The sequence below is a fragment of the Salvelinus alpinus genome, chromosome 30 (assembly GCF_045679555.1).
Source record: "Salvelinus alpinus chromosome 30, SLU_Salpinus.1, whole genome shotgun sequence".
Taxonomy (NCBI): Eukaryota; Metazoa; Chordata; class Actinopteri; order Salmoniformes; family Salmonidae; genus Salvelinus; species Salvelinus alpinus.
The window spans coordinates 13,141,864-13,168,062 of NC_092115.1; the positions used below are offsets into that span (position 1 = coordinate 13,141,864).

At 43.9% G+C, this 26,199-nt stretch overlaps 1 protein-coding gene across 2 annotated transcripts; it reads left to right on the forward strand.

Annotated features, from left to right (window-relative positions):
- Nucleotides 1-352: 352 nt before the first annotated feature.
- LOC139559888 (TSC22 domain family protein 2-like) lies at nucleotides 353-25,788 on the forward strand. Of its 2 annotated transcripts, XM_071376324.1 has the most exons (4): nucleotides 353-2,785; nucleotides 11,245-11,319; nucleotides 23,066-23,117; nucleotides 24,051-25,788. In XM_071376324.1, exons 1-4 carry the CDS (start codon nucleotides 1,029-1,031, stop codon nucleotides 24,426-24,428), a joined length of 2,262 nt encoding a protein of 753 aa, XP_071232425.1. In that variant the 5' UTR covers nucleotides 353-1,028; the 3' UTR covers nucleotides 24,429-25,788. The 2 variants fall into 2 exon arrangements, with proteins under 2 accessions (XP_071232425.1, XP_071232426.1); XM_071376325.1 differs by lacking the exon at nucleotides 11,245-11,319 and having other exon boundaries at nucleotides 354-2,785.
- The last annotated feature ends 411 nt before the right edge of the window (nucleotides 25,789-26,199 follow it).

The following is a 26,199-nucleotide window of genomic DNA, read 5'->3' on the forward strand; positions in this document are numbered from 1 at the left end:
GGAGATGCACTGCAGTACTTAATGCAGCTGGTGGCCACACCAGATACTGACTGTTACTTTTGATTTTGACCCCTCCTTTGTTCAGGGACACATTATTCCATTTCTGTTAGTCACATGTCTGTGGAACTTGTTCAGTTTATGTCTCAGTTGTTGAATCTTGTTATGTTCATAAAAATATTTACACATGTTAAGTTTGCTGAAAATAAACGCAGTTGACAGTGAGAGGACGTTTCTTTTTTTTGCTGAGTTTATATCGAGAGAGAGAGAGAGAGATAGAGAGAGACGAGGGAAATGAAATTCTCTATAATCATGTACGTAAATATTGTTGCGTACGGTACCCACGATGCAGTGCGGTTGTACATAACTAGCCTGGGCTAGCTAGCCATCTTGACAAGAATGAGGGAGGTAGCCGCTGTTCGGATTTTCAGTTCCCAGAAGTGTGAAATAGAGACGATTTATTCTTGGAAATGTGTTACATATACCTTTGAAACAAGTGTTAGTATTGAATCGTTTTAAGTTCCTAAGTCAAGAGGAGAGAGGAGACTTGTTCCGAGAGATGTCTTACATACTTGTCCCAACGTAAAGGAGTGTTGTTGTAGCCAGCTAGCTAGTTCAGTGGAGGTACGGGCCCGTTCACAGTCGGACTAAAGTAGCTGCCGCAGCTGGGGAACTCTATCTGCGACAGCCGCCATCTGACAACTACGGGGTCCGGACATTACTTTACTGAACAGGCCGGTACGGACGGATCAAAGCTTTGGATCAGTTATCGAATTACTACTTCTATTGGCAAACGCTACATTGCTGGACTTGGAAGGGTTGGTCTTCAATGTTATGAACTCGTAAAATGCAACAGGAGACGAGAGGAGGAAGGAACAAGGATGACTCATACTCCTCTTGATAATAGTTAAAAAAACTTACATCGATGCAAATTCGCTGTTTCAGATAGCCAGTTGTCAGCTGATATTAGCTAACTCACTTGCTTTTAACGCGAGACATTTAGACGGGAGTTGTGAACGCAGGCTCTCAAAATGTCTAAAATGCCGGCTAAAAAGAAAAGCTGTTTTCAGATCACAAGTGTGACACAGGCTCAGGTGGCGGCCAGCAGTGCCACGGACGACACGGAGAGCCTGGACGACCCAGACGAATCACGGACTGAAGACGTGTCGTCGGAAATATTCGATGTGTCCCGGGCCGACTTGGAGCCGGAGGTATGTGATCGAAGTTCATCTGAGGAAACCCTAAACCATGTAGGGGAGCAAGAGGCACCTGGCGTTATGGCCCCACTGCGTAGTGTACCTAAAGTTGGGCAGATACCTGCAATGTCGGGGCCTCCAAATGAAGGTTTTGCTATTCGAAAGGCAGGAGTGGCAGGCTCGCCTCATGTTAGCCAGCAAACACTGGGAAGTGGTTCGTCAAGCGGCCTCCCTATTGCTCAGTCCGGGCTCATGCCACAGCCTGCCCCAGTGGTCAGTTGGGGGGCTACAACAGTGTCAGTGAGCACATCCCAGCCAGTAGTGACTAGTTTAACCCCTACTTCTGCTATGTCATCGACAGCAAGTTGCAGTTCACGTTTCAGGGTCATCAAACTTGACCATGGTACTGGAGAGCCCTTCAGAAAGGGCCGATGGACTTGCACAGAGTTCTATGAGAAGGACTCAGAAGGTAACACTGTGGTTAACAGGACTACGGATAACATTAGGCATGCCAATGCATTTGACCCCAGCGCTGACAGAGACAGCGGGCTGGGGTTGACGGGTGGTGCGGTGGTTGCACCGTCGACTCACTCCGGCCAGGGCCTAGACTCCATAGTGGACGCTGCTGCTCTTAACGCCTTGCACGTTCACCCAATGGACACAATGCAACAGCAGCAGCCCCACCACCAAAACTACAACATGGGGCAGCCTGGAACAGCCACACACAACACTTTCCCCACCAACAACCTCATGGCTGTCCCAGGTCAGCAGCCAACGCTGAGTACTATCCAACCTGCTGCCAACCAGAACCTCTTTCCTGTGGGGCTCAACGGTCTTCCTCAAAGTGGCATTCACATACAGAAATCCCCAAGCATGACCCCTGCAGCCCTGACCCAGACGCTGGCTTACCCTCCCCAGCAGCTTCCACTGGGACAGCACATGCCCAACCAGCCCCCAGGCCTGCCCCAGAACCAGGCAGACTACTACCAACAGAACCAGCCTGGCATGCAGGCAGTGGCCTCAGCCGGCCAGACCCTCTATGTGGGACAGACTGTGGGTCAGGGCCCGTCACTGGTCATGACTCCCGCCACCGGGGTTCCGATGCTGGGGCAGGTAGGGGAGATGGCAGCAGTGGGGGGAGGAGGTTCTTTACCTGTCAGTCAGCCAGCTTCAGGCCTGATGAGTGGAGGTGTGGGAGGTGTTGGATCATCCATGGTACTGGGCGGAAGCTCTACTCTGCAACAGCTTGTAGGTCAGTATGGCCCCACGGGTATTCGTCAACCTGTCGGCCTCCACCCTTCGCCACCCGGCACCCAAAACGTGCCCATCATTGTGTCCAGTGCCTCCAGCGCCACCACATTAGCCCCCACCGCCATGCCAAACCTGACTGCCTCCTTGTTGCCCGCGCAACAAGCCCGCGATGGCAGGGGGGCGCAGGGCCTCCCGGCGGCTGGGTTCAGCCATGTGGAGGAGGGCCAGCCTCCTGCCTTCTCCGAGAAAAACCTGATGAAGATCCCTGAGAGCCTGCAGCTGGCCAACAACCCCTCTGTGAACAGCCTGTTTGGAATAGCCATAGACGGGGACGAGGACAGGTAAGCCACCACCTTTCACCCTGTCACAGTTTACCATTTATCATATGGAAGGGAATAAATAACCTGGCTAGAAAGTCAACAAAATGCTGTCGGGCCACATACTGGAGACTCTTAAGGGCAGGGCCATTCAGACACATGACTGAGGCCTAGCTAATAATAGCTTATGTGAAACAATAGCTCAATCTCATATGTTGAGGTTTAAACCATTTTGGCACTGTTTCTCTCTCTTAAGCAGTACAATTAAGGGCTTATAAGTAAGCATTTCACTGTAAGGTCTACACTTGTTGTATTCGGAGCATTTGACAAATAAGGATTGATTTGAATTGGCAGGATTTTTATAGCAGTGTGGAAAAACATTGCAGCTGTGGAGTGGTTTTATGAAGCGGGGGGGGCATAAGCATGTGTGTGTGTTCACAAGGGGGAGGGTCTGTGTTTGAACTCATGGCTGCATATAGCATCCAGTCAGCCATCTCCCTGGACATGTAGATGGACTGGAGAAGAAGAGAGAGCAGCGGGTGCGTTCTGGAGATTTCTTTCCCCTTGTCACGATGACGTCTTGTTATCAGTGGTTTGGTTGGCGTGGCTGGACAGACAAACGGGGCTTTCTTCCAGGGCTCTGTTCAAAAGTAGAGCACTATGTAGGGACTAGGGTGTCATTTGGGATGTAGCATAGCTATACATGGGAGTGGAGGGAGCAGAGGGGCACACAGGCAGGAAATATGTTTCTCAGTAGGCAGACTCTCGAAAGGGAGCTGGAGTGTAGCTCAAGTAAACCCCCCCCCCCCCCCCCCCCCCAACTTAACACCTGGGTTAGATAGCAATGAGCATACATTATTATTAACTCCTTACTGGTGTACAGAAGTGTATGTACTCGTGTTGCTTTGATGTATTCTGTTGTCAGTTGTTAGTCTAAATACAATGTTGCTGACTTGACCCAGGCTAATCTCCAGCTATCCTAATTCTGTTGCCATCGCACGTTAGAGGTCCAATGCAGATGTTTTTATGTCAATCACAGGAAAGTCACGTTTTTGACTGCACTCGGCCTTTAAGGACATTTCTAAGTTGATGGCCTCTGTAACAAACTTGCAAAATAAGCTTATAGCCAGCCACCTTCTACACTGGAGGCTAGATATTCATTATGTCTTAGTCCTCCTGTGTGCTTGACCTTTAAAAAAAAAAAAAAGTTAGCTCCTGACCTAGAAAAAGGCTTCCTCATTGAAGTATGGTGGAGGCTGGAGCTGGTGTTTTGCCACATTTCATGCTATCAGAATTTCCATTCACTTAGCTAGTAGACCCCACTTAGGAAAAGGTTCTGAGAGGATGGGCCAGGAGTTGGTGCAGTGCTGTTGGGTGTTTTTTGGGGGGGGTAAGTCTAGCCACGTGGATTGCTCAAGGACTGTTGTTAGGCTGTATGATGTGTATACATTTGATACAGGAGTCACGTTTTTTTTATAGATAAGATAGGCCTACAAACAGATATATTGAAGGATTGACTACAGTCTGACATAGGAGCTTTACAGATGGTGACCTTTGACTGAAAATAGTCATTTTAGTGCATACAGTTTAGGAACTAGACTTCAAAGCAGATGATCACATCCTAAATTATCATACAGATTGGGTTGAGGGGGTTTGAGTTGAGGGGGTTTGAGTTGAGGGGGTTAGGGTTGTTAGGGGTGAGGTGTCACTCACACTTCCTGTTCATATGCTAAAACTTTCAGTTCCTGAGTTGAGTGCTCGTCAGGGTCGGCAAGCGTTGGAGGAAACAGTAAAGTGCCTAAATCTCTTGGTGGTTTCCATATACCTGTTTTATAGACTGAAATATAGCCTAGACTAGGCAGCATATATGCAGCAGCACAGGCATTTTGTTTTCGGTCACATGTCCTACAATCGTTTGACCCTTTTTGTTGATTTATGAGCCCAACTTGCCTTACTGGCTTTTTCAAAAAATAGTTTTGTGTGTTTTTGCAGCACATGTTTTTATTTATTTTGAAAGTTCTGGTTCTGCTCTTTGTTGATTCATGAGCTTAACTTTCCTTTTTAGCGTTTTGAAAAATAGATTTTAGTTGTGTGTGTGAACATGTAAGTTACCCAGTTTTGCCATTCCTAAGTTGCTGTGTTTAAAACGGCAATGCAGGACAAGAAATCACTACTAGTTGTCACGTTCTTCTGCCATACATACTTTTTTCTCTCTGTCTGAAACTTAATTGAAGCTCGTTGTTGTCAGTCACCCACCGTCCCTTGTCAGGAGCTGAGTGGCGTAGGAAACTGCAATGCCTCAACCAAAACCACACTGTGGCCCTGGCTGGCGAGACCTGGCTGTAACTTTGCATCTGTTTCAGTGCTTCCAATGCCGTCATATAGCTGTGGCGCTGTGCCACGGCAAAATAATTTTCACCACGGCCCAAAAATATGTAACATGGAAAAATTATTTCTGCTGGGGCACGCGTTGAAGATGCTGTAACAATTCACATGTACTTTTCCTCTGCAAACGAAACGAGTTATAAAATAAGTAAATCTGACAACCCCGTAGTAGAATAGTTGATCCTATTTACCTAGTCGGCTTGTTGTGTGTTCTATGCCAGATAAATATTCAAGTTACCTTACGGAAACAATTACCTGACTCGAATATAGGCTGCAAAAATAGGCCCCGTGACCTTTCAGGCTCCGTGCTTCACATTTTTTCAGAGGAAATGCTCTTCTGTGCATTATGTACCACCCCAGTGTCTTTTGTGCCAACGGGGAACATCCTCTGTTGCAGTGTCGTGTGCCAGGCCCCTTGATTGACGGACAGGCATGGAGAGGCAAGGCAAACTGGCAGTTGTTGCGCATCAGTTAAGTGTTGAATGACATTTCTGTTTAGAGGTGACTGAGGTATTCCCAAAACTCTAGGACGCCGGCGCAGAGTGAGTGGTGTTCCATGGAGTCCTATTCTATAATAATGTTTCCAGATTGGTGTGTAGGGTAGGCATGTGGGCTATCTCCCTTGTTTACATCAGGGCTATAACATCTAGATCCAACTAACCAGTTGTAAGTTTGTTTCCCCATTCTCACAATAGAAATCAAATGCCATCAAAGATGTTGGTGATATTGGGTTTCTAATTTGTTGCTGTTACTGTTATTGTAATGAGACTAAGTCATGATCTGATCTGTGTTGCACATTCTGCCCACATGTTTTAGAATTTAGGCAACTGTTGCATCATTCGTAAGTCAGTATCCCCCCTGCCAGTTCTTCCTGCAAGTGATTACTGTAGAGCTTAGCTGTGTCTTGACTCTTATCTCACCCCCCCCCCCCCCTCCAGCCATAGATAGCCTGAAGATGGATGATTTAAGCTGCTCTCCCCCCATTATCTACTTTTTATTTCAGATTGACAGGCTGACTACACCGCTCGCATTGCAAAATAAATTTAGAAATCTTTTATTCATTTATTGCACCCACACTGCTCACGCGCGTCTGCTTTGCCAAGGGCTAATATAGGATTCAGTTCTATTTCTGATGCAGATTGCGCTGCAAGTCCTGCCTCTCCCATCTCCTCATTGGTTTATAGAAGCAGGTACCCACTTGCCATCTCTTCATTGGTTATACCCACGTGGGTGACAAAGACGAACGAGGTCAGTGGCGGTAATGCACCTAATTTATGAAAGTTGCCAATCGCAATACAAAGTCTAGAAGAAAAAGCCTGGAAGGAGGAGAGATGACTAGAAATGATTCGGTTGACTATTTTGTGTGTTGTTTAATTGGCGGAGTAGAGGACCTTGTGCATTTCAGGTAAAATAACAACTCAATGTTTATATCCCAGGACAAATTAGCTAGGAACAGCAAGCTAGCTAAAATGGACAAATTAGCTAGCAAGTGCAAGCTAGCTAGCTAAATTGCCATAAATGTTTAATGCTTTTCGACCTGTCCCCAAATTAATATAATTGGTTGAGTTTGTTTTGATATTTTAACCTGTGTGTCGTGAACGCGTTTAGTGTGGGGAGACAAAATACATTTATGCACGATGGCGCACGCGCGCAGCCGGTTTGGGTTCCGTGTTAGAGACGTTTAATGTTTGCCTGATGGTCGAAAAACTTATTGCAGAACATTTTGCAGCTTTATGCGGTGTTGTCGGAGTAACAGACATTTTAGGGGAAGATGTTTAACGAGATATATTTGTATAATGAACTGGGGCTATTTGTGTACAGCAACAAAGTTTAACAACAATTGTAGCCTAATTGACCTTATGGTGTCAGTCAGTCTCTGTAAATCACCTAGTGGATGGAATGTGTTATAGGTCTATGTTAGCTGAGCTGTGCATCTTGACTCAGCAGCCCACTAGGAGACAAGGAGGGATTGACACTGTGAAATGAGCCAGTGTGGACAAGGAGGGATTGACACTGTGAAATGAGCCAGTGTGGACAAGGAGGGATTGACACTGAAATGAGCCAGTGTGGACAAGGAGGGATTGACACTGTGAAATGAGCCAGTGTGGACAAGGAGGGATTGACACTGTGAAATGAGCCAGTGTGGACAAGGAGGGTGTCGGGAGGGGGGGGGTGGACAAGGGTGTCTGGAGGGGGGGTGGACAAGGAGGTGAGTCTGGGGGGAGGGGTGTGTGTGGACAAGGAGGTTTGTGGTTTGAGTGTGCGTGTGGAATGTGGGTAGAGGATGGGGGGTTGGGATGAACTTTAAAAGTTTTGAGTACAATAGTCTGCTAGGGGAAGTATATGTATTTCATGTCAGGGTGTGTGTGACAACGAGTGGCACTTGGCGTTTAACCCCAGGGTATCCGGTTGTATCCTGAGGGGCCTGGACCACCACTGATCACTGTGTCCTGACTCGCCTGCAGCCCCTGCTACTCATTTACAATGTACCTAAAGACATTAGCCTGCATCCAGCTCTATGTTCTTCACATTCATACCATTCAGCAGGCCCTTTCTGGCTAAAATGGGTGAACAGAATTAGCCTACCAATGTTAACCTTTGCACTCATCAGCCTCTCAAATCCCGCCTGCTTTTCTTTTTTATATTGCTATTCTAAAAAAAGGTGCATTGTTCTCTGCGGACCCACTCTGCCGGTCTCTCCATTGTCCTATTTAGGTTCTCTTCTCAGTCATCACCTCTGCTCCAGGTACAGATTTCCGCCAATGTTTACAGAGAAAGGCACGTCAGCCATGGCTACAGAAAGAAAGGCGCTTCAGAAAGAAATGCTCCTCAGCCCCCGATTGAATAGATTTACTGTACGTCACAAAGGGCTAAAGCAGAGATGTTATTTATGCACGGTATTTAGGTGAGTTGTGTTTTAAGTGATGTGTGTTTGAATAGTCGAGGCCTTTCCTTTGCTCCACTTTCTTATCCGTGTAACTCTGAAAGCGCTGATAGGTTGTCCAGGTAGGTTAAAGCAATGTCACAAACTTCATATCCGTAACTTTTCTGCCTAGCCTATCCACATCCTTACAAGAGTATGGGAAAACACGACATGGCCTATAGGACATACAGTGAGTCCAAGAAACCACAGTTCCACGAAAGTCAGTTCCCTCGACTCTCTCCATAGTTTTGTTTTCCATCACCCCTGCTTCCTGATTTAGGGGCCAACAGTACAGGGGAACATTCCCAGAAGTGTGGCCATATTTATGAATTTACAGAGTGGGCATTGAGCCCCGTTCTCTTACTCCCCAACACCCCACTGAATTAAACCTGTGCCGCAGGGGGACTCCAACAGAGCACTGGAATCTAAATAGTCTTGACCTAGTTCTGCCCAGGCTCTGATGGATGGGACAGATGGCCTCATGAACACCAGGAGAGATTGCTTCTTTCTAGGGCTGGGAATTGCTAGGGACCTCGCGATACGATTTCGCCATACTTGGGTGCCGATACGATATGTACTGCAATTGTCACAATTCTATATGTTTTAAGATTCAGTGTTCCTAACATATTGCTCACCATGTCTGCTGCAGAGGAACAAGATAAATCTGACTACGTTTTGATCAGTCATGGAAATAAATTGCAAACAATATCTTGGCTCACCATTTTCAAAATTGGATAGAGAACAAGCTATAGATGGAGAAATACTGGAGTTTTGGTGGCAGTACAGCCGACTAGTGCAAAAATATTGCGATATTGTCAAAAAAATATCCCGATTTATGTAAATGAATTGATTCCCTCCCTCCCCTTCACAAAGTCCCTATGGCTTTTCACATGCTCAGTGAGATTGCTCCGAGGTCCAACACCCTGCAAGCAAACCAACCAGCCACCAGGCTCACTCGAGGCGGTTCTGTGTGTGCAGGGGTGAACGCCGCCAACGTTTGACCCAGATAGAAATGGTTGACATCAATGGAAAAGAATGGCTGAAAAGGTTACTTCTGTTGAACCGGTTGTTCTGGGTCATTAGTTTTGCTTGAGGGCGGTATTGAGTTAGGTTAGGCACCTTTCAACTATCAGTCATGTTGGAGCAAAGTTTACTAGTAGATCTTCAACCAATTCAGGCCTATGAATGAACAGCTTACCTTGGGATATGGCTGCTATCTAGGCTACCTCAGTCATGGGCTGATGGGCGTGTTGCTTCATGGGTTGAGGTCTGTTAGTTTAGGAGAAGGTAGAAGGTTACAACCAGTCATAATTGGGCTAGGTGTCCTTTCAGAGTCGGGAGATTTACAACTTGAAAACAGGAGAGGATAACCACTTCAGTTCATCTGTTACATTGACGATGGTGTTCTAGAATCATGTGATCTAGGCTTGGGCGGTATACTGGGATAGTTTGAAATACCGACGGTAGGATTTTCAATATTGTCAACAACAACAAAAAAGCCTTGCAGGGTTGTGTGCTTTTACCAGGTAAGTTGACTGAACATATTCTCATTTACAGCAACAACCTGGGGGATGAATGAGCCAATTGTAAACTGGGGATGATTAGGTGATCTTGATGGTATGTGGGCCAGATTGTGAATTTAGCCAGGACACCAGGGTTAACACCCCTACTCTTATGATAAGTGCCATGCGATTTTTAGTGACCACAGAGAGTCAGGACACCCGTTTAACATCCCATCCGAAAGACGGCACCCTACACAGGGCAACGTCCCTGTTAACTTAAGCAGTGGCATAGCATTTGCTAACTATCTAAGATGTGCCAAATAAATTGTCTTCAGCTCAGGACTCCAGCTATGCATTTGGTTTGCAAACTTGCTAGCTATGTGGCTAATGCAAGATCAATCTTCTTGGTTAACGGCAGAGACAATCAATCCCCTCCTGGATCAAGATCCTTGTTGCCTAAATGTGTTTTGTGTGTACAGGAACAATATGAAGGTATGCCAGTCTGGATATTGCCCAACACTAATGTAAGCCCAGCCGAGCCCACAAACGACCTGCAGCAACTCTCTCTCCTAAGCTTGACCGGTGATGTAATGTCCTCTTTTACATGAGTGTGTGTAAACAGCTAATTGACTGGCATCGGTTAAATTATTTTAATGACATTTTTTATTTTTTGTGAGCGCAATGAGACTGCGCAGTTTTCTCTAGAGATAAATCTGATCAAGCTGAACTGTTGTAGTTTCCAACAGGCCAATATTCTACATAGTTTAGTGCAGAAAACGTGGTAATAAATGACAATGACCATAATCCATTGCTCACCTACTTGTCCGGTCTGGGTGTTTTCTTGTCCACCTGCTGTTTTAGGTTAATGTGTGGCAGACACGGAGGGGGAAAAGAGACAGAAGAATGCTTTGTGGAAAGGGATAGAGGGCAGTTGCTTCACGGTATCTCTACCTGAAAATACATGAGACAAGTTTATGAATAGTTGCTATTCAGCAGTCATAAAATAACGACTTATTTACTTTGAAGAACTACTAAAATAGTGTGTTTTTTGTTGTCAGATTGCATAGGCAGCAGCTCTATAGAAATGAGATGACTTGGAATGAAATAAAAGTCATCAAATAAAACTGAAATATTCTATTAAAGTGCACATGTGTAGTTCAGTTTATGGACATGGGGCTTTGGGTGGGGGTGGGGGGCATTTCTCTGTCCTCATGGAACATGGTGTGCTTGTGGCCTCCAGGGCCCCATAGTCAGGACATGGGAGGGAATGGTAACCATCTGAGCTCGTCCCCTTTCAACACAGTGGTTGGCAAAATAACTCCTTCTCTGCAGAACTCAACACTTAAGCGATTTTACAGTTTTTGCCTCAGTTGCCTGTGCTGCATTATACATATTTTTAAGAGTACGGGGTTAGATGTACATGTATTGTTTTCTCAACAGGCACTTGAAACACCCCCCCCCCAGCAAATTTTGAACATGTGACGGTCGATTTACTGAAACGCCTTCAGGCACAGCCTCTGTCCTCCTATCTAGTTAACCATGCACACAGGGTGTTCTTCTGATTTTAAGACATTTTAATAATACGAGAAGGGTTTCTCGTTTTCTCCTGTCTTCTCTGATTCATCCCCTCTCTCCTTTTCTCTCCTGTTTTCTTTTGACTTTGGTTGACACAGGACCCCCTCCATGGTGTTCTACCGGGCCTTCCAGTCTGGCAGCAGGCTGCAGGACTCTAAGGCCCACAATGATAGGTACTGTACTGGACTGGACTGGATGGGACAGGCCTGCCTGTGTGTGTTTATGGTGCAGTGCATAGCAGCTCAGTAACAGTGAGCTTTCCTTTGTGGATGTGCATGGATGGAAACCGCATGGCAGTGGGAATGTTGGCCAGCCAAACCTCTCACACTCAGCCAATAGGACTGCATCAGTACATTTACATTTTAGTCATTTAGCAGACACTCTTATCCAGAGCGACTTACAGGAGCAATTAGGGTAAAGTGCCTTGCTCAAGGCCAAATCAATAGATATTTCACCTAGTCGGCCCAGGGATTCGAACCAGCGACCTTTTGAGTTACTGGCCCAACGCTCTTAAGCGCCAGGCAACCTGCCTCCTCGGTAACACTAAGGCCTACTAAAGCGCATAAACAAACAGTTGTTCCCTGAACCTCCCCTCAACTGACTTAGAGTCGTGGCCAAAAGTTTTGACACAAATATAAATTTTCAAATTCTGCGGCCTCAGTTTGTATGATGGCAATTTGCATATACTCCAGAATGTTATGAAGAGTGATCAGATGAATTGCAATTAATTGCAAAGTCTCTCTTTGCCATGCAAATGAACTGAATCCCCCAAAAACATTTCCACTGCATTTCAGCCCTGCCACAAAAGGACCAGCTGGCATAATGTCAGTGATTCTCTCTTTAACACAGGTGTGAGTGTTGACGAGGACAAGGCTGATTGAGTTTGAATAACAGACTGGAAGCTTCAAAAGGAGGGTGGTGCTTGGAATCATTGTTCTTCCTCTGTCAAGCATGGTTACCTGCAAGGAAACACGTGCCGTCATCATTGCTTTGCACAAAAAGGGCTTCACAGGCAAGGATATTGCTGCCAGTAAGATTGCACCTAAATCAACCATTTATCGGATCATCAAGAACTTCAAGGAGAGCGGTTCAATTGTTGTGAAGAAGGCTTCAGGGCACCCAAGAAAGTCCAGCAAGCGCCAGGACCGTCTCCTAAAGTTGATTCAGCTGCGGGATCGGGGCACCACCAGTACAGAGCTTGCTCAGGAATGGCAGCAGGCAGGTGTGAGTGCATCTGCACGCACAGTGAGGCGAAGACTTTTGGAAGATGGTCTGGTGTCAAGAAGGGCAGCAAAGAAGCCACTTCTCTCCAGGAAAAACATCAGGGACCGACTGATATTCTGCAAAAGGTAGGATGTGGCCCAGAAGTTAATTGACGGCATGCCAGGGCGGATTGCAGAGGTCTTGAAAAAGAAGGGTCAACAATGCAAATATTGACTCTTTGCATCAACTTCATGTAATTGTCAATAAAAGCCTTTGACACTTATGAAATGCTTGTAATTACACTTCAGTATTCCATAGTAACATCTGACAATTATCTAAAAACACTGAAGCAGCAAACTTTGTGGAAATTAATATTTGTGTCATTCTCAACTTTTGGCCACGACTGTACACTGGTCAGTATGACACTGAACCGAGTGGTGCTAGAAAGGAAACTACTTTTCAGTCATAATATGAAGTCCTCTATTTAATCATCTGATTATTCCTATTGAACATGACGCATCCGATACCTTTCCCTATCACGCCTACGTACAGAACAGATGATTTGCCAGTATATTATGATCTCCCCTACCTCTTTCAGACAGCTAGACGGAGGGTGCATTCAGGGGGGGCAGGACGTTCTTGAGGAGTGTCTATGAAAAGGGAACCACACCGTGCCTTCAGAAAGTATTCACACCCTTTGACTTTTTCCACATTTTGTTGTCTTACAAAGTAGGATTAAAATGGATTCAATTGTCTTCTTTTTTTTTTTTTTGTCAATGAGCTACACAAAATACTGTCTGTCAAAGTGTTAGAAATTCAAACATTCGTATAACAATTATGAAAAAGAACGATCTTGATTAGATAAGTATTTAACCCCCTGAGTCAATACACGTTAGAATCCCCTTTGGCAGAGATTACAGCTGTGAGTATTTCTGGGTAAGTCTCTAAGTTAAATAAAAATAGCTTTCCACACCTGGATTGTGCAACATTTGCCCATAAAAAAAAAATATATATATGTATGTATGTGTGTATATATATATATTTTTTTATTATTCTTTCCACATCCTTTCTAAACAACCATTTTCAGGTTTTTGCCATAGATTTTCAAGCAGATTTAAGTCAACTGTAACTCTGCCACATCCACTGACTTCTTGGTAAACAACTCCTGTGTAGATTTGGCCTTGTGTTTTAGGTTATTGTCCTGCTGAAAGATGAATTAATCTCCCAGTGTCTGGTGGAAAGCAGACTGAACCAGGGGTTCCTCTAAGATTTTGCATGTGCCAAGCTCGCGTCAGTTTCTTTTTATCCTAAAAAACTCCCTAGTCCTTAATGATTACATACCCATAACATGCTGCAGCTACCACTATGCTTGAAAATATGGAGAGTGGTACTCAGTAATGTATTGGATTTGCCCCAAATATAACACTTTGTATTCAGGACAAAAAGTTAATTGCTTTGCCAACATTTTTCCAGTATTACTTTAATGCCTTGTTGAAAACAGGATGTATTTTTATTCTGTACATGTGTCCCTTTTCACTCTGTCAAGTAGGTTCGTTTTGTGAAGTAACTACAATGTTGATACAGACTTTTCTCATATCACAGTCATTAAACTCTAACTGTTTCCTCTGGCAAGGACACCTGTATCTTGGTAGTGACTGGGTGTATTGATACACCATCCAAAGTGTAAGGAAGAACTTCATCATGCTCAAAGGGATATCAATGTGATATTCAATGTCTGCTTTTTTAAATTTTTATTACCCATCAACCAATAGGTGCCCTTTGCGAGTCATTGGTAAACCTCCCTGGTCTTTGTGGTTGAATCTGTGTTTGAAATTCACTGCTCGACTGAGGGACATTATAGATCATTGTATGTGTGGGGTAAAACACTGTCCATGCAACTTATTATGTGACTTTTTAAGCAAATTATTACTCCTGATCTTATTTAGGCTTGCCATAACAAAGGGGTTGCATACTTGTTGACTCAAGACATTTCAGGTTTTTGTGGTTTTATTAATTAGTAAAAATGTTGACACATGAATCCCTCTGATATTATGGGGTATTGTGTGTGTGTGTGTGTGTGTAGATCAGTGACAAAATATATTTAATCGATTTTAAATTCAGGCTGAAACACAACAAAATGTGGAAAAAGTCAAAGGGTGTGAATAGTTTCTGAAGGCGCTGTACATGAAACCATATCTGAGGAGAGCAGCAGCACCAGATTGGAAATGAATGCACGTCGTTAAAACGACACTCAGCTGACACCACTGAGGAGAACTGCACACATACATATGCAGTCATTTCAAACACCTGACCAACCCACAATGCTGTGTGCCTGAGCCACGCTAGTACTAAAGCATTGATTGGCTGACTGACTGAGTGCTTTTTAACCGGGACGCTGCAGTAATATCATGTACTTCTTCCGCCTGGAAGAGTACATGCGGATTTCAGTTGTGCTGTGATTGTTTGGAGACTTTACTGTTACTGCAATCACCTGGAATGTCTATCTCTAGTTGGTTTCCATCACCACCAGCAGCACCACAGGATGGCGAGGGAGGAGGGATGGCATCGGTGCCCTCGGCCCAACTTTCTGGTTTAACTTCCTGTTTCTAGAGGTGCTGTATGTAGGGTGCTCCGTAGGCACACACACACCCATGAGTGTCGGTTTCCATGGCAGAAGCGCAAACGGGCCAGGCTCAGATCATCTGTAGATCTCAATGGTTCCCTTGGCGCGCTGAGTTGGCATTTCATGTCAAAGTTCCCCCTCAGGAGGCTGAGAAGATTACTCTGGGTATTATTTGGTTAACTATCTGCATTGACCCTTTTTTGCACTAACTCTTTTGACTCTTCACATACGCTGCTGCTACTGTTTATCTGTGACTTTATTCCTAGTTATCTGTTCTGTACATAACTACCTCGTACCTCTGCACATTAACTCTGTACTGGTACTCCTTGTATATAGCCATGTTATCGTTACACTGTACTGGTACTCCTTGTATATAGCCATGTTATCATTACTCTGTACTGGTACTCCTTGTATATAGCCATGTTATCGTTACTCTGTACTGGTACTCCTTGTATATAGCCATGTTATCGTTACTCTGTACTGGTACTCCTTGTATATAGCCATGTTATCGTTACTCTGTACTGGTACTCCTTGTATATAGCCATGTTATCGTTACTCTGTACTGGTACTCCTTGTATATAGCCATGTTATCGTTACTCTGTACTGGTACTCCTTGTATATAGCCATGTTATCGTTACTCTGTACTGGTACTCCTTGTATATAGCCATGTTATCGTTACTCTGTACTGGTACTCCTTGTATATAGCCATGTTATCGTTACTCTGTACTGGTACTCCTTGTATATAGCCATGTTATCGTTACTCTGTACTGGTACTCCTTGTATATAGCCATGTTATCGTTACTCTGTACTGGTACTCCTTGTATATAGCCATGTTATCGTTACTCTGTACTGGTACTCCTTGTATATAGCCATGTTATCGTTACTCTGTACTGGTACTCCTTGTATATAGCCATGTTATCGTTACTCTGTACTGGTACTCCTTGTATATAGCCATGTTATCGTTACTCTGTACTGGTACTCCTTGTATATAGCCATGTTATCGTTACTCTGTACTGGTACTCCTTGTATATAGCCATGTTATCGTTACTCTGTACTGGTACTCCTTGTATATAGCCATGTTATCGTTACTCTGTACTGGTACTCCTTGTATATAGCCATGTTATCGTTACTCATTGTGTATCTATTACTTTTACTACGTGTTTTAATTTTCTATTATTTCTCTTTTCTTTTCTTTGCATTGTTGGGAAGGGCCCATAAGCGTTTAGCTGTTATTTCACACCTGTTTTACAAAACGTGACAAATATTATTTAAAAAATGTGTAAGTTATTCAACCTAATTTTGAAACAGATTGTGCCCTGACAACATGATTCCATAGAGATTGTTCCGATGTCTCTCAACATCATGCTTCACCGTTTCCTCCTAATGTTTACTATGGATGGATGCCCCATTGCCAATTCTCCAGACTGGTCCCTGTGTATCTGTTAATTTTTTTTTTCCTAGTTATGAAAGGAATGCGCTTCCAGTCACACATGGTTTTGTAAAGCCTTTCATGCTAGTAGCAGGTATGTACTCTCAAAGGTGTCAAGGTAGTCAAGTCAACCTGCAGGTACTGAACATGTGGACTGGTCTTGCCTTTTGAGCTTCGTGCTGGTTTTATCGTAAGCTAAGCTGAGCCAAAGGCCCCAACTGGGTTTCTCTCCCTCACTGAAGCACCAAAGTTACTGATCCTAGTGACACTGAGGCAACGGTGGCCAGGGGCAAGGTATGACAACTATTCCAGGTTCCCACTCAGTCTTCGTCAATGTCAGAGCTCTTCATCACTGTCCACTCTTCGGTGGGTAATACGTCTTAGATTCACCTTCTCTTGAACCCTTGAGGTTTCAGCCGTCTCGGTTGTTCTGCTTGGAACACCAAACCCCTATTTGAGCTCCATTTAAGCTCTGTCCGGTGCTTGAACAAGGTCAACTTTACAGAGTTGCGTAAGATGGGAGATAAAAATCCCCCCCAACGGCTTTTTGTTTGATCACAGCCCAACCCTTGCCCCTGTGGGCTCTGACGAACAGAGGTGAATTGACACCTTTACCCACGCAGAGCCGGAGAAGTAGCTTTATGCCACCAACGGTACATGTTCGAAGTCAGTGTCTCGAACAAAGAGGGAGGCCTACGTGGCTTAACTAGAAACTATTGGCTTAAACTATGTCAGAACAGGTTTCGGCGAACTTGTAACATCACCTGGCCACACTTGTTTTTCCTTACAACAAGAATATCACCACAAGTGTAATTTTGCTTCTTGCTTTTTTTCTTTCCTTTCAGACACTCAAAGCTGCCATGGGCTTTGGTAACTAGTTATGTTATTTTTCTTGGCCTATGTAGCAGTGTGTAACCAACCCTTCATGACTCAACACCAGCTTAATTAAAGCCAGCTGACTTTGTTAATGCAGTTGATTGTCCAAATCATTGGACGGACGAGATGCTTTTGAAGGAAGCTGTGACTGTTCCACATCAACCATAAACGGCTGCTAGCATCACAAAATGATTGTTGTTAGTGTCACAATAGATACTCTATGTACCTTCTCAGATTATACCAGGGGTGTCAAACTCATTTTGCCGCTGGGGCCAAATTCAACACCTTCAGACCTTCACTGAGTTTCGGGTGGTCGCACTGCAAGAATTATGCCAATGGAAGGAGTTTAGTTTTTTCTATATAGATGCATAGGCCCACCAGAATGTCAAAAACAGTACATGGTAGGTACCGTATTAAAGTAGCTTCATTTGAATGGGCACTGCCCAGACTGATCTATGGTCCGCTAGTTTGTGGCAGCTCTGATCGGTGCTGAATATCATCATGGGCGCTAATCCAGCACTAGCTATCTTTGGCAATCCCTCAGTCCTTTACACTGAATAGCAGTGTCTTCTATTCACTGTGTCTAATGGTCAGAACAGACTGTCCTCGTCGTGGTCACATTGACCTCTGCCACAGTCGCATAGTAAGACTCTACCATCCCCCTAAATATGTTGGGGGGGGGGGGGGTGTCCGTGTCCACCACACCCCACCCCTGCCAGTGTCCACCAGTGGCTGGTTTTATCCAGGCTCATCTTGAGCAAACCTGGAAGAACCACACTACTCTTATTTTATCCTGTAACCCGGGCCTGTGCTATGTCATGTTTGTCTTTTCTGAGCAAATTAATAAACAAACTCCCCTTCAGTCTGTCCCAGCATCTAAATCCGTAATGCTGGTATTTAACCGTTTACGCCCAGTTAGGCAGTGTACATACTGTACACTCGCTAGCTAGAGAGCCCAATGTTTACATTAGTCATTTGGCAGACGCTTTTATCCAGAGCGACTTACAGGAGCAATTAGGGTTAAGTGCTTTGCTCAAGGCCACAGACAGAATTTTTGTTTTTTCACCTACTCAGCTCGGGGATTCGAACCAGCGAACTATTGGTTACTGGCCAAAGCGCTCTTAACTGCTAAGCTGACATGTTTGATGTTGTGTAAGATTTTATTAGTGCCAAAGGACCAGTGACATGGCGACAACAGTGTTTGGTTTAGGCCTACGTCACATGATTAGGCCACATGTTTAGGCCAGTCCATGATTGCATTCATGCATTTGATTTAAGAATTTCAACTGATTTTAGTTTTTGGTCCCACGCCAGTGAGACCAGTCTGGAGATATTTGGACTTGGGGCCCACGGCGAGGTCTGTGCTTTTACAGAGCAAGAGATCCGTCTGGTCAGACCTTTTTGAAAACTTGCAGAAAACTTATAGAAGGCCTGTGTGTACACCTGGAACTAAACAATTTAAACACATTAAAGTTTGTGTTTTGCCTGCTTTCTTCAAGGTTTTTGTTGGCCTACGTAACAACTCCCTGACAGTGGGGACCTGCCTGGCTTCGCATGTGTTTGCTTTAGCCTGCCTGGTGGACCAGGTGGGCAGGGACAAACACTTTCAATACGTTTCTATTAGTTCCATTGCAACAGGCAAGCACAGATGGAGTTTTACATTTATTATTTTAAAATTGTGTTTTTAGAGGTTTTGGGGGAGTGTGCCCACTGCCTCCACGCATGACATGTTTGTCTTATTCTGTCTTCATTACCCATCATCCTCTTGTCGACGAGCTCAAAGAGGAGATTTAGTGGTACAAATGATGTCACTGGACTGGCTGCAGAGCTAGGAGGGCATTCCTCTGTGGAGAAGCCTGCTGATGTTAATCTGCTTGTACTTCCGCCCTTAGACAACTAAATTGGATGGTGAAAGAACAGAATGTCTTGTGTCGTGCTCCAGGGCCATCCAACACTCATTTTGAGGGAAGCTCTAAGTGTGTGTGTGTGTGTGTGTGTGTGTGTGTGTGTGTGTGTGTGTGTGTGTGCTCATTAGAGCCTGAGACATCAAAAAAGCAGCAGCTGTCTTACTGGGTTCCTAGCCTTCTAAAGTATGGATCACAACAATGTGATGACCGTTGTAGAATGGCACCGAATATCAACCCATTCAATCAGTCACATATCTGGTGGTGAATACTGCATACACACGCGCGCGCGCTGCGGGCAGTTTTAGGTACACCACCCGGTTCACGAAAATGCTTAAATCCTACAGACAGTCACGTGGCCGTGGTTTGCTATATAAAGCAGGCAGAAGGGCATCGCGACATTCAGTTACTGTTGGATTGAACGTTAGAATTGGCAAAACAAGTAATCTAAGCGACTTTGAGCGTGGTATGATCGTCGGTACCAGGCGGTTCCAGTATCTCAGAAACGGCCTCCTGGGGTTAACACGCACAACGGTGTCTAGGGTTCACAGAGAATGGTGAAACAAACAAAAAACATCCAGTCAGCGGCAGTCCTGTGGGTGAAAACAGCTTGTTGATGAGCGGTGGAAGAACGGCAAGAATCGTGCAAGCTAACAGGTGGGCCACAAACAGGCAAATAACGGCTCAGTACAACAGTGGTGTGCAGAACGACATTTCAAAACGCACAACTCGTTGGTCCTTGCCACGGATGGACTAGTGCAGCATACTACCACACCAGGTGCCACTCCTATCAGCTAGAAACAAGAAGTGGGTCCAGTGAAATCACCCACACTGGACAATTGAGTGGAAAAACAAATCCCGGTTCCTGTTGCATCATGCTGATGGCAGAGTCAGGATTTAGCGTAAGCAGCATGAGTCCATGGCCCATCCTGCCTGGTGTCAACGGTACAGGCTGGTGGTGTAATGGTGTGGGCAATGTTTTCCTGGCACACGTTAGGTCCCTTGATACCAATTGAGCAATGGTTCCATTCCCTGATGAATTCAGGCTGTTCTGGAGGCAAAGGGGGGTCCGACCCGGTACTAGATATGGGTGTATCTAGTAAACTGGCCACTGAGTGTATACTGCGCATTTAATCAGGAAAATATCTTGCATGTCTTTCAGATGATTTAATTGGCTAAGATAATAAAGGAGATTTTATAGTTAGTCTTTCAAAGGCCTTCATGCATATATTAAGCATGACGCGTCATGTGAACAGCTTTGAAAGTAATGCTGTTTGTCAAATGTTGGCTGTATGGTTCATATGATATAGTATCAATGTCTTATTTCATGAAACCACACAAATCCTTTTTTGGGTGTGGGGAGGGGTGTGGCCCTTTTACTAAACTTAATTTGAACCTGTATTCTCGTGCCTAACCTACTCCAAAAATGCATGCGAGCTATAGGCATTTATGTTACGGGTTTTCAAAAGCAAGGTGATAATTGCGGATCCATTCCATTTTACTACTTCCACAGTTTTGTGGAGTCATTCCCACTTGGATACATGCCGTTGGTCTGAGTCGTAAACCGCCATTTGATTTATGATTAGTGGCGTAGTAACACTCTCGTTTTTTAAAACTTGTTTCTATTTCATTGACGTGATTTATAAATAACTGGATACATTTACCATTCTCTCCCTGCATGTGCACCAAGGTGAAGGTGACTGCGGGAGCAGTGAAATGTATCCCCGCCGCATACTTGTCAACCCATGTCTTCTTGTCGTGTGCGGGTTCTTGTTACATTTTTCCCGATGTAGCCTAGTGATATTTACGCCATCCAGTGTTTTTGTAGTGTCCTTTCGCTCAATCACGTTCGATGAAAGCGTACTCTCTCAACCATGCGCTACACACTATCCTACGAACTACCGCGCTGTCCCGGTTCTCGTAGTTATTCCGGATCATTGGTCCATTACAGGGAACGAGGCGGGGAACTATTGCTCAATACTTTAGTTTCACCGTCGCCCGTTTTCGATAGTGGAGCGTTGGTTTTAAGTGTGTCGTTGATGCGGACTGGGTTTGTAGTTGTCGTTGATGGTTTTGATTTTATATTTTCTAAATTAGGTTGGAAATGTTGTTTCAGTCTGATGTTTTGTGAACACGTTCGATAAATGTAGACTACATTTCCAAAAAGGTCACGGTGCAGAATTCACACCTGTCGTTGAATGAATGCATGTTAGTGTAGTTTATGTAAAAAAAAAAAAATAATGCATATAGATTTGCCTCAGCCATGAGAGTACAACAATACATACACACACACACACACACACACACACACAATTATCGAGGCACAAAAAAACAGTCAAGACTTATTTTCATTCTGGTTCTCATAACTGCTGGACAGGTGTCACAAGATGTGTTGTGTAGTTTTGTCAAACTTTTACGTTGCACGTTCATCTCGTGATATTTTGATCGCACAGTATAGGAATGTGAGTCATGTCTCCATTTTTAAAGATGCACTATTAAGAAATCGCTCCGCCATTTCCTGGTTGTTAAAATTCGAATTGTTAGCCTAATTTCAGTTTGACAAAACAAGTGTAGTGTAGACAATTATTGTTTCAAGCTGGTGTACAAAACCAAAAGGAAAAGATGCAAAAACTTAAAAATGAGAAGCGTAGAAATAGCGCATATAGACAGCTCTATCGCTTCTAAGACTTGCTTTCAATGAGAATATATAACTTGCATTTCTATGCGAATTTTGTCCTGTCGTCCAAAAAGTTACATTGCAGTGTTAATGCGGCCATATGGCTGGCCTTTCTCCTATAGGCTTTGCTGTGACCTACATTGAACTGTTGTCTAGGTCACTGCTAGTAGCTTAGCATGCTACTAGTTCTAGTAGCGTGGCATTCATATCTTAATAGGCTACCTTTTAATATCATAATTGTCACTGATGCTTTACTTAATTTACTGCATTTGAAGCACTTATGATGTATGATAGAGTTAGGATATTTGAGGAATAATATGGAAAAAAGTTCATGACTAATCAACCTGGTCTCAGAGCATTTCGTATTATTCTGTACCTAAATGGGCTGCAGGGTAGCCTAGGGCGGCAGGGTAGCCTAGTGGTTAGTGTTGGGCTAGTAACCGAAAGGTTGCAAGTTCGAATCCCCGAGCTGACGAGGTACAAATCTGAATTTGTTCTTAACTGACTTGCCTAGTTAAATAAAGGTAAAATAAAAAATCTGAGACACTACATGTGTTATGCTTCATATGGTATGTATTAATTTGTGGATGTCCATCACCCATTTCCATCACCCATATGATATGTTACGAATTTACAATTCGTATTGTGTGTTACGAATTCTAGCTAGCCGGCTAACGTTAGCTGGGCTAGGGGTTTGGGTTAAGTTTAGGAGTTAGGTTAAAGGGTTAGGGGAAGGGTTAGTTAACATGCTAAGTAGTTGAATGTAGCTAAAACGTTGAAAAGTTTCTAAAATGCTGAAGTTGTCCGTGATGCGTCGAACTCACAATCTTTGGGTTGCTAGACATTTGCGTTATACATCCTCCCTAGTTTTAGTTTCTGCTTTAAGTAACCATCTGTCTTTATGTAACATATACTAATTTCAGTGTCCCGGATTTACATTTACTATGTTACGTTTAGTCTGAGACCAGGCTGGGCTACTAGGCTACTTTTCACTTTACTTTCATGATCAACTGGCCCATGGTATCTCTCAGGGTTAGGGGAAGGGTTTCTTTAACTTTTAACATTTCTGACACTAGAAACTAGTGTCAAAACTAGTGTCAGAAATGGTCAAAGTTAAAGAAACCTTTTTTTAAGTGTATGAAAAGTAATCAATAATTAGTTCAATAACCCTATGATTGTCTAATATTCTCCTCTATTCCTTTTACAGTGCCTCTGGAGCCAGTGTTGTTGCCATTGATAATAAAATCGAACAGGCGATGGTAAGTGTCTTTTTTATTTAATCATATTTATTTTATGGTATCATTTGCTTTCATTCTTGTTTTTAACAGTCTCTTGTTGAAATCTCATTGTTGAAATGGAACTACTGTATTGCAAGGAACAAATCTCAACTCATGTCATGTTTTAGGTTCCTGGTTTAGGTCCCTCCTTGGTACTTAACTGAAACTAAAGTAATTAAAATAATTTGCCATCTAGAGACTCCCTGGTCTGAGCCAGTTGCTGACAAGGACGAATACAAGCATAAATTGTGGTCTGACTTATCGCTGACTTCATTGCCCTTCCGGGCCATTTTTGTTTGCGAAATCATCATGTGCCTACAGGGTTTGCTTTGTTCAGTTAATGTACATAGAGCAGAAAACAACTAGCCTGTCTTCTCGCATTGGCTGTTAGCGAGCTAAAGACCTCATAGCTTGTTATGTCCTTTTCCTCCCACTGAGGATGTTAGCGAGCTAAATGCTAATAACTTGTTCTGCTCTGTCCTCCCACTGAGGATGTTAGCGAGCTAAATGCTAACAACTTGTTCTGCTCTGTCCTCCCACTGAGGATGTTAGCGAGCTAAATGCTAATAACGTGTTCTGCTCTGTCCTCCCACTGAGGATGTTAGCGAGCTAAATGCTAACAACTTGTTCTGCTCTGTCCTCCCACTGAGGATGTTAGCGAGCTAAATGCTAATAACTTGTTCTGCTCTGTCCTCCCACTGAGGATGTTAGCGAGCTAAATGCTAATAACTTGTTCTGCTCTGTCCTCCCACCGAGGATGTTAGCGAGCTAAATGCTAATAACTTGTTCTGCTCTGTCCTCCCACAGAGGATGTTAGCGAGCTAAATGCTAATAACTTGTTCTGCTCTGTCCTCCCACAGAGGATGTTAGTGAGCTAAATACTAATAGCATGTCCCCTGTTTTCTCTCCCTTCAGGACTTAGTGAAAAGCCATCTGATGTATGCAGTGCGTGAGGAGGTGGAGGTGCTGAAGGAGCAGATCAAGGAGCTGTTTGAGAGGAACTCTATGCTGGAACAGGAGAACGCCGTGCTGAAATCCCTGGCCAACAGTGACCAGCTGTCTGAGCTCTCCGTCTGGCCGGCCGCCACAAACTCCTCCTGCAGCACGCCTCCCCAGCAAGGGGTGGGCCAAGGCCAGCCACAGCTCCAGGCCCAACCTCAAACGCAGCCCCAGCTCCAGCCTCAGCTCCAGGCCCAGCAACTCCAGCCTCAGCCTCACCAACTCCAGCCCCAACCCCAGCTTGACGCCAGCCAGCCTTTGCTGCAACCGCAGCCCAACGGCAACTCCGCTTGAAGTGCATCCTCCCCAGCAGGAGAAAAAAAAAAAGCAGAAAAGCACCCTCCAATTATTCTAAATTAGCATACGAAACAACAAAACAATTATATTGTCTTGTTCTCCACCAGCTTGGCCACCACAACCAAGAGCAGTGCTTCTGTGCCTGTTTGGCTTTCCCAGTGTTAATGCAATCATTGCGCGCGAGAGACGGGGGCTTTTCTTATGGGGCGCCATACTGGAGCCTGGACTGGTTGAGTGCTATGTCAGAGCCTGTGGACCAGATCTCCCCCCCCCCCCCCCCTGGCCACAAAGGAGCTGTGCAGCTCACATGAGAGGATGAATCCGAGTGTCCCAGAGATTTTTTTGTTGTTGTAAGAGATGTATTTTTAGCCTTGCTGTTTCATGTTGTAAGTAAGAAGTGGGGGAGAGATCTATTTTCGGAGCCGCGCTGCCATTTCTTCTTCGACATGAGTCCGATCCATGCATCAGTCTAAAGTTCTACGGTTAATGTCTATTTATTACGGGGCTGCTATTTTCATGAAAGGAACAATGTCACAACTTTTTTTTTAAAGAGCCTTTTTTTTTTTGTCATCAGTGTTTAAAATAATAGTCTGTACACACAATGGGCAGTGTTACATTAACCAGTTGAATATGTAGGCAATAATAAAGAAACTCTGACATGCGTCTAACACTAAACAGGCAGTTTTACAATGGAATTGTTTATCCGCACCAGTCAAGATCCAGTTTGAATGTACATTTTTGTATAGTGTAAAGTATTAAGAACATAGCAAAGTTTGTACAGGTGAACACCAAGTCTTCTGACAGGAAATCTGAAAGTGAATCTGCGGTAGACTATTTTTAACAAACTTCCAATCCAATTGCTAGTTTCTTTGTCTCCAAAATGGAACGTTTGTCATACACTCGTGTCTTCTTGAACATGTGTTTTTGGGGTGGGGGGAAAAAAGCTGTGAAATCGTTCATACCTACTTTGTAACCAAAGATGCAAAGCTGTAATTCCATTTATTTTGTTATGTGCACTTATGTATTTTTTTCTTCTCACTTTCACAACAAAATGTTTTTGTTGCTGTTTAGCATGTTCTGCATGATCTGTAATCTTCAAACCACTTTCTTACCTCATATTTTTATTCAGCACTCTTATTGTAAGATAGTCTGTGAACAATGTAAATGGGGGAAAAAGACATGGAGACAAAGAGCTAGGGTTTTGGGTAGAGCGATACAAACAAGTGTTACGTACACTAGCTACAGAAAATGAAGTGAGCCATGTTTTGTTCATTTAAATGGTGTTTGAATTTCATATGCCAATAGTTTTGTTACATTGCAAATTTAATGTATTTAAATAAATGCAATATTCAGATTCCATTTTTTTCTGTGAAATTACTACCCATTAGAAACTATCAATCAAGTTTATTTTATATAGTCCTTCGTAAATCAGCTAATATCTCGAAGTGCTGTACAGAAACCCAGCCTAAAACCCCAAACAGCAAGCAATGCAGGTGTAGAAGCACAGTGGCTAGGAAAAACTCCCTAGAAAGGCCAAAACCTAGGAAGAAACCAGGCTATGAGGGGTGGCCAGTCCTCTTCTGGCTGTGCCGGGTGGAGATTATAACAGAACATGTTCAAAATGTTCATAAATGACAAGCATGGTCAAATAATAATCAGGAATAAATGTCAGTTGGCTTTTCATCAGAAACTACTGAGATACAATTTAAATTACATGTGTAATTAGTTTCGCTACATATATATAAAATGTAGTATTCTATTCGTTAGC

Coding starts and splice junctions, on each gene's coding strand:
- LOC139559888 (XM_071376324.1), top strand. CDS start 1,029: ATGTCTAAAATGCCGGCTAAAAAGAAAAGCTGTTTTCAGATCACAAGT. Junction 2,786..11,244: donor ATAGACGGGGACGAGGACAG/GTAAGCCACCAC, acceptor TGGTTGACACAG/GACCCCCTCCATGGTGTTCT. Junction 11,320..23,065: donor TCTAAGGCCCACAATGATAG/GTACTGTACTGG, acceptor TTCCTTTTACAG/TGCCTCTGGAGCCAGTGTTG.